General features: G+C 34.9%; 1 protein-coding gene across 4 annotated transcripts; it reads right to left on the reverse strand.

The window, feature by feature from the left end:
- Positions 1–1,241: 1,241 nt before the first annotated feature.
- Positions 1,242–7,764, reverse strand: LOC107815791 (uncharacterized). 4 transcript variants are annotated; one of them, XR_001654793.2, is made up of 7 exons: positions 7,284–7,726; positions 6,295–6,459; positions 5,438–5,699; positions 5,184–5,350; positions 4,852–5,001; positions 3,273–3,715; positions 1,242–2,311 (listed from the first exon to the last, which is right to left on the reverse strand). XR_001654793.2 is itself a non-coding variant. In XM_016641421.2 (7 exons), the coding sequence occupies exons 2-7, from the start codon at positions 7,326–7,328 to the stop codon at positions 3,368–3,370; spliced, it is 1,137 nt and encodes a 378-aa protein (XP_016496907.1). In that variant the 5' UTR covers positions 7,329–7,368; positions 7,624–7,764; the 3' UTR covers positions 3,180–3,367. The 4 variants fall into 4 exon arrangements, 3 of the variants coding, with proteins under 3 accessions (XP_016496907.1, XP_016496906.1, XP_016496908.1); XM_016641421.2 differs by lacking the exon at positions 1,242–2,311 and having other exon boundaries at positions 3,180–3,715; positions 7,284–7,368; positions 7,624–7,764; XM_016641420.2 differs by lacking the exon at positions 1,242–2,311 and having other exon boundaries at positions 3,180–3,715.
- Between the last annotated feature and the right edge of the window lie 494 nt (positions 7,765–8,258).

Raw genomic sequence — 8,258 nt, forward strand, 5'->3', positions numbered from 1 at the left:
TGCATTTGACTAGTTAATCAGCAGCAAAAAAAGAAAATTATTTCTAGTAGTAAATTAATATATAAATCATTAATGTGAACCTCTGTGGCTAGTGTCAACGACAATGTGCTATCAACACTGCTAGTCAAATTTATATTGTGATGAACTAAGAAAATGGATCTGGAATTTGAAAAATGGAACTGTTGAAAGATCAGAGATATGACTTTTTGTCTTCATGATTGAGTGGCACCTTAGCTAAGCTGAAGTCAACGTATTTTGAAGTTTCATGTATTTTCTTGGAAACTTCCATGGCATAAAACTGTGAATTTACTTCTATACTTGTTTTTTTTTCAAATTGTTCAAGAAGCTTAAACTCGTTATTTCTATGTTAGCCAAATAAAAAGGAAAAATGCAAAGAAAATAACTATAGTTTGTTTGGTCAAACTTTTGGTGAGAAGCAATTTATATTTCGCTAATTAATTTGAAAAACACTTTTGAACAGCAATTAATGTGTGATCAAACTTTTAAAAATTACTTTTAAATGTATTTTTTTTAAAAGTGCTTTGAAAAAAATGCTTTTGGGAAAAATTATTTTTACTGCTTCTCAAAAAATGTTCTTGCTTTTACTTAAAAATAATTTTTATATTCTAAAACCTTGGCCAAATACTTTAACTCTAGGAAAAAAATACTTTTGATCAAAAATAACCTTGGCCAAACATTTGTTACTTCTAGGTGCAGGAGACAAACTTATCCGAGACAACTAGTGCACCACGTTTAACAGGCAAAAAGTTGCTGTACAGCATGTTTGTCCATTCCATGTTTTATATTTGCTCACATTTTTTTTTTTCGACAACCTTAAGAAGATAATGGAAGAAAGATAAACATATGTCAGGTAACAGATAATAGAGCCTGTCGGCAATAAAGTCTTAGCAGAACCTCAGGTACTAAAGTTGGAACTCTTATTAAACATAGAGCGCATATTATTTTTGGTTCAATTGTTTTGTCTTCATGGTAGTGTAATTCACAATATAATTTAATCTCACTTCCTTAATGCTTGTTTTATTTTTATTGTGAGTAACAATATAGCTTACAAGTTATAATAATTTATCATATGTTCTAAGAGCCTGTTTGGACATAAGAATTTTTTTACTTTTTTTTCGAAATCAGTATTTGATAATAAAATTTTCAATTTTCACTTGAAGATGAATTTTGAAATTTTTCAAAAATTTGAAAAACTCCAAAAAGCTATTTTTCAAAATTTTCACTCAGATCACTCATTAAAAATCAAAAATAACCGAAAATATTCATGTCGAAACACAACTATAATTTTCAAATACCATTTTCACCTTTTTTTTGAAATTTTACAATTCTTATGTCCAAACGCCCACTAAGTTACCAATCCACATACACTATATATACAGTCCAGTTCACAAATTTAGACTTACTACAATGTACCTACTACACGGCTAGTTATCAGGGCTTTCGTGTAACCAGATTCTATATGATAATTCACTCCCAATGCAAAACTAAGGGCGAACTGCAACAATGGTAAATTTTACGCCCACTATTTAAAATATACTCATAATTTATAATGTATTTAAAGATTAGTCAATTCACTAAAACTTCAGAATTAGGTATATTCTGAATTTGAAAATTTAGGACTTATTGTGGGTTATGGCCCATATTTGTGTTCTACACTTTCAAGTTATGACCCATAAGGCGCTCATGTAATTTTACTTGGGCAGAGGCCCAAGATGGATTACTCTACAGTTTTCTTCTTCTTCTTTTTTTTTTTTTTATTTTTTTTTTATTTTTTATTTTCCACAGTTCAACTATACAATATTGAAGAAACTTTTACACTATATGACAAATAAAGACCCCTAATTACTAGTTTTAATGACACTTTCAACTAATTACTCAACGTAACAACACTTCCCAAAACATAGCAAATTAGAGAAACAAGGAATTCCTTGATATCAGGCTCCTAGTTTTATCTCTAGCTCTTTACCACCTAACCCTAATCTCTCTCTCTTTACCACATTCACCCCAACCATCAGGGGCAAACCTAGAGCATTCAATATGGATTTTCGGAACCCAGTAACTCTTGGTAGACCTTGAATTTATATTAAGAAATTCATAAAATATTTGTAAATATTTAACTTTACACTTGTATTTGTATTCAACCATCGGCTTATCCCTCATCCCCAACTTAGGTCGTCGCCATAACTCCAATCACTGACATCCTCTTCGCAGATGGCCAATGCCGATAGTAGAGTTATTTTCTCCTCCTCTTTCCTCTCTTTTGATTCACTGGGTGACGACACGTACTTTCCTGCATTACATATTAATAGTCACCTTCTTTGCTATTCGAATTAAAATGGACATATGGTCTTTGAATCCCTAAAGAACCTGGAGAATAGACCTGTTCTTTTTACGGAAGTTGTTTTTGTATTGTTATAGTAGAATGGCTGGTGGTTCTGGTGATTTGTGGTGGTAGTTATGGTGGTTCTGTGGCGGTTTTTTGAAGGTAGAAATGAGTATATATATGTGTGGTGTATCTCACTGTATGCTTAATGTATATATAGTGTATATCTGATGCATATCTTACTATTTGTCCTATATGTCAGATCACTATATATACAATGGCATATACTTAATAGACAAGTGTGTATATCACTGGTATGTTGCATGTGTGTCTTGTATGTACAGTGTGTGTTAATGTATATCATCGTAAGTCATGTGTATGTTAAGTGTATACATTAACATATATATGACATACAATGATATATAGGTGTACATGGAAAGAAGTTGTGGCAGCCATGGGAGAGAACGACAAAAAAGACAGTCATTTAATTTTCTGGCGAAGCTCCAGCATTTTTCCGGTAGAGTAGCGGCTGTTGGTGGTGGTAGAGAAACATCGGAGTAGAGGCAGTGGCCGGCGGGTGGATAGGGACAATGGGTTTGTGTGAGGGGGGAGATAAGGAGGAGGAGAAATCTCCAAAATCTCTAATTTCAATACTCAAACTTCACCTAGTAATATAATTCTGTTATGTATGGTACTAAGTTTCTTCTAGTTAAATGTAGGTGTTATGATTCATGATTTTCGCATCTCTTACCGCAACATAACTGAAAATAACACATTTGCAGCACGGGGTTAGACTCATGTAAAAAGAAAGGAGGAGAGAAAGCTTCGGAATGAATTTTTGGAACGTGGGGCACGTTTATTAGGTTCATGCAGCACCAAAATTTGGGAATTTACACTCAATAGAAGAGCTCTAACAATAATATTTCACCTTTTCGAGACACTCAAATGACGAAGGACGCCTACAAAGGTTATGCATAGTAGTCCTGCTCCCAACAAAAGAACTGCTATACAGGGATTGTAGGTTTAGATTTTGAAAACAAGTGTTCTTTCCCACCTTTGTGGCTGATAAGGTATGGGACTAACAATCGTGACACCTTGAGGTACAGGCAGTTCGTCGTGCATGGGAATCTTTTCATGCCAGACAAACTCATTTTCGTGTTCATACTTCTGGAGCCGTCCAGTCAAGTCATCGATCAATTGCTTATGAACTAGTCTCCATGACTTTTCTCTTGGTATATGCTTTTCTGCATTTTGTATCACATGCCGAAGAACTCCAATAGCAAAACCTATTTGCCCCTCAATCTTAAGACTCTCCGCAAGATATTTGTAACTGAGTAGCTCATGTAACATGTTAGAAGTTGTAATATAATCCTGCATAGGACAGAAAATCGCCTCAAAGACATGTCAAGTTCCAGTTTGCAGTAGAAAGGCGAGGGTGGGATGGAGGCAACAGTTCTTATAAGTTTGACTACGTTAGGAAACAAAACTTTGAATTGTTCTCATTTTACTCAAAATCCCAAAAGAGAGTCCCTAGAGTAAAATGCAAAGATTCAATTGCTTCATGTACCATGAAATTGTTATATATCCTGTACTCCAACAATGTATAATGATAGGGTTTTCTACATTTACAACAGAAAATATGGCAATTCCTGGTTGCGGCTTCAGGTGAAAAAGGCAGTATACCTGCCTTAGGCTGCTCTAATTTAGCTTTTTTGGTATAATATCATGGTTAAGAATTACCATGAGCTTCGGCCTTCTATGCGATGTTTCTCATGGACTTCTAAACAAAACTAATAACCTGTTTGGCGAAGCTTCTAAAATCGACTTATTTTGAGAAGTGATTTTCTCAAAAGTACTTTTAAAAAAAGTGCTTTTGGTGAGAAGCAGTTTGTGTTTGACTAATTAATTTGACAAGCACTTTTGGGCAGTAATTAGTGTTTGGCTAAGCTTTTGAAAACTGCTTCTAAGTATATTTTTCTCAAAAGTGCTTTTGGAGAGAAGCTACTTTTTTATGCTTCTCAAAAACTGCTTCTGTTTCTCCTCAAAAGCACTTTTTTCCTTCCAAAAGCTTGGTCAAGCACCTCAATTTTTAGCCAAAAGTGCTTTTGGCCCAAAAAAGCTCTTTTGGCCAAAAAAAAGCTTGGCCAAACAGGCTATAAGTCACAAACCTTTGCATGCCAAACATTATTAAGGCAAATTGAGTACAACATATTATCCTTTTCTGCTATTTCTACTCCATCAGCGAAATTTTACTGCTTGCCTTATGTTCTGTATTACTAAACGGGTATCCTGGTATTTCAAGGAATAAAAACTCCACTTGGGTGGCATTTCCATCTATTAGCTGCCTAAGTTTAGAGCAAAATGAACTACGGAAACAAACTTCTGACTAAATTGATGAATTAAACTTTTCCAGCAAGAATTTTGTCCTCAATCATCCAAGCATTGACAGATAAAGAACAAATAAAAGGAACCGGAAAAAGAGGAAAAAGTAGACCAACAAGACATACCATTAAGCAAGATGAAATGTCTTTGCACTGCTTGGTGGCTGAATGCAAGGTATGCATAGCTTCTTCAAGAAATTTACAAACACCATAGTGCAGCTTCGCCAAGAGTCCTCCAGTATTCCCTTTTTGCTCTGCCTTCCTCACACTCACAGCCTAAAATTTTTGGAATTGTCCAACATCAGGCAAGCAAAAAGAGAACCATAATTACTTGCCAACCAGAAGACATAAAAAACAGGCCGTGTTGATGCTCATATTCTAATGAAGGAAATATAGATGTCATCATTGTATGAAAGCTTGAGCAGAAAAATGATAACAGGATAACGATTAAGACCAACCTGTGCCTCAGCTAAGCAAACAAGGGCGATTGCAGCAGAAACACTGATTACAGCTTCTGGTGGCCTTTCTTGTGCCGATGCAGGCTGTAAACAGGGAAGGACATCCTGAGCTATATGATGGTAAACTCCTGCAGCTTTTCTGAGAAAGGAGGCTGATTGCACTAAATCTGCACGACGTAAGGGAGGAGTAAATAAGATATTTGCATGATATAGGATTCCCGAGATAAAGGAACGGACAGATATTTCACACATACCTGTTGACAGAACTTCAAGAGCTCGATCTCGAAACAATGCACCAAGAACGAAAAGTGTCATTGCAAGTTCAGAATGCAAATTATCCATCTGATAAAGTTTTGGACCGTTAAGTTGAAAAAAGGATGATGAAGTGAGAGCACTGCTCCACCTAATCTTTAGGTCAGAAATCCATCGAACCATCTTGGGGTTGTCACCAACTAGATTTACATGGTGTATCAGGTTTCCCAAAATTGGTAAATACTGTTCCACCTTCTGTATATTCTGTATAGTTTGAAACAAAAATGAAAATGAGAAACTTTAGGCTATTCACTGCTCCGAAAGGTTAAAAATCTGCTTGTGCATATTGAGGCCATCCAACCTATTTGTCTATTTAATTTTGTTTTTTCAATGATCAACATAATTTTTATCTTTCCTGAGCCGAGGGTCTATCGGAAACAGCCTTTCTACCTTCCCACGGTAGGGGGTAAGGTCTACGTACACACTACTCTCCCCACAATCCACTTGTGGGATCCCGCCGGATTTTTTGTTGTTGTCGTTGTAATGATTAACATAATCCAAATTCATGGCTAACACACCTGTGTCTGGTGTTCTTCATGATACCGCGTTGTGGTTGTCCATTTAATTAGTGACGCAGAATGTTATTATCTCCATGTTACTACGTTAGTAACCAGGTATTATACAAAGACTTTACCATGACTAAGGATGCAAACAAAGATGAAACGTTCTTATTTAAACTTCATCATACATGGGTTTTAGAATCTTGCCAAATCTGTTCACTAGAGTCAAAAGTAAGATGATAACTTTTCAAGTTCATCTTATTTTTAGTTCTTGATAGTGCATGAGAAAAGATGACTACCTGTTCACATCGAGAAGTCAATCCCCCAGACATTTCCCTGGCAATAGCCTCTGTCACAAAGCTATTTTGGTTGATGGATTCGATAGCTCTCCTTCTGCAGCTCAACTCTTTTAATTGCTCCAATGTGCCAGGATCAGCCGCCGGAAATGCGTCTTCAAACAGAACCTGTCAACATTAGCACACTAAAACTAATTGAAAATCAAAAAGTTGAGTCAATAAGAACTTTACAACTATAGACTAAAGAGCACACATCTTTTTTCTAAATTTCGCCAATAGAACATTCTTAGAAGTCCAATTCATGATTCAGGTGTAAGGAAGTTAACATCATACAATTTCACTATAATATATCAATTTGAGTTTAAGGTATATACACTGTCTGTGTTTACACTATCAAGTCACCCAAATGATATCTACAGGTAAGTCTCCTTAAAATGAGAGATCAGTAATCTTGAAAATAAGACAGGTTATCTGATACACTAAGTAGACGTGACCTAATGGTGTAAAAATTCCTTACACTAACGGTATATATAACTAAAACCCTATCAGTTTACCCAATGCTTAAGGTGGAACTATCGCATCTACCTCCGATATCAGTTTACCCTGCGTTCAAAGAGCTCAAGAACTCAAAGAAGAACATTTTGTAGTACAAATTTCAACTTTCGACAGAAGCCTCAAGCCTTACATATAAAAAATCACTGAGGAGAAGAGAAAATGCGTATATCTAGTCAAGCACATACTTAATAACACACACACACACACACACAAAAGATTAGTTGGCAAATTACCCCTAAAACTCTTTAGCAAATGCCCACGCTGGTCTAAGAATGAACTTCTTCCTATGTGACTAACTACCATCACATTCTTGTCGTTATGTATATTGACTAACTTCATACAATCTGCTAATAAAACCCAATTGCAAAATACTTAATGATATTTGCAAGTTTGTCTTGTTTTGTCTATATATGTATGTAAGAACAAAGAGGCAATACCTGGGGAGATTTCTGCTTTGAAAGACCTTGAAAATTTATCATCATATCTTGATTCTCTCTCCGATAATTTCCGGTTTAATTCATGCTATAATTCAACAGCAATTGGCACGATTCTTTAATTGTTGAACTCAAACAATGAATTGCAGTGAAAATCACACAGAAAAATGGATTTATTGATTAGAGATTTCCGAAGAAACTTCTGGTACTGTGTGTGATAACTTAAGTAGTGCAAGAAACGTTGATAATAAATAAATGAATAAATAAGACTACAAGTAATATTGAGCAGAGAAGGGAGTCCACGAGTCGTTTTCAATCAATCTTCTACTCAATTTCCGGTTACCTTCTCTGCTAAGAATACCAATCAATTTGGGGGTGACCCGTCTGGGTTCCCGCCGGTCCAAGCTATTCAGTTAGAAGTTACCCGCTGACAGCTATTAGCACAAATAAATAGGGACTTTTACATGTAAATACTAGTATCATGTATCCATTTGCAAAATTCGCCTCCTAAAAGTATATGCGCAACGCTCTCAATAATTATAATTTTTTTAAAACTTACATAAATATTATATTAAAATATATTTGAGTTAATTGTAAATACAAGTTAAAAGAAAAGGTATAAGTTCCTAAAAATAATGATTATTGATCGTATTTAACTAACTCAATAAAGGAAGAAAGTCTACCCATAAAAGTCCTCAATCATCTCAATCATTATATCCGGCTTTAATTTTGTTCAAGTTTTATAATTTTATTACTTCAATTTCATAAATTATCATACTTGTTTTTATACCTTTTTTTTAGTTTTAGCGAAACGCATAACTCCTGAAAATTTAAGAGTTCTGATGTTAGAAAACTAATGTTAGTAAGTTCATCGTTGAAAATGCAGACAGGATCAGCTAACTGACATAGGGTTTAGAGTTTGACAATAAAAACTTCTGTGAAAATCTTAACGTGTTAGAGTTTCATACTTTTATAATA

Source organism: Nicotiana tabacum, chromosome 16, assembly GCF_000715075.1.
Source record: "Nicotiana tabacum cultivar K326 chromosome 16, ASM71507v2, whole genome shotgun sequence".
NCBI lineage: Eukaryota > Viridiplantae > Streptophyta > Magnoliopsida > Solanales > Solanaceae > Nicotiana > Nicotiana tabacum.

Coding starts and splice junctions, on each gene's coding strand:
- LOC107815791 (XM_016641421.2), bottom strand. CDS start 7,328: ATGATGATAAATTTTCAAGGTCTTTCAAAGCAGAAATCTCCCCAG. Junction 5,351..5,437: donor TCTTGAAGTTCTGTCAACAG/GTATGTGTGAAA, acceptor TACGTCGTGCAG/ATTTAGTGCAATCAGCCTCC. Junction 5,002..5,183: donor TTTGCTTAGCTGAGGCACAG/GTTGGTCTTAAT, acceptor CAAAAATTTTAG/GCTGTGAGTGTGAGGAAGGC.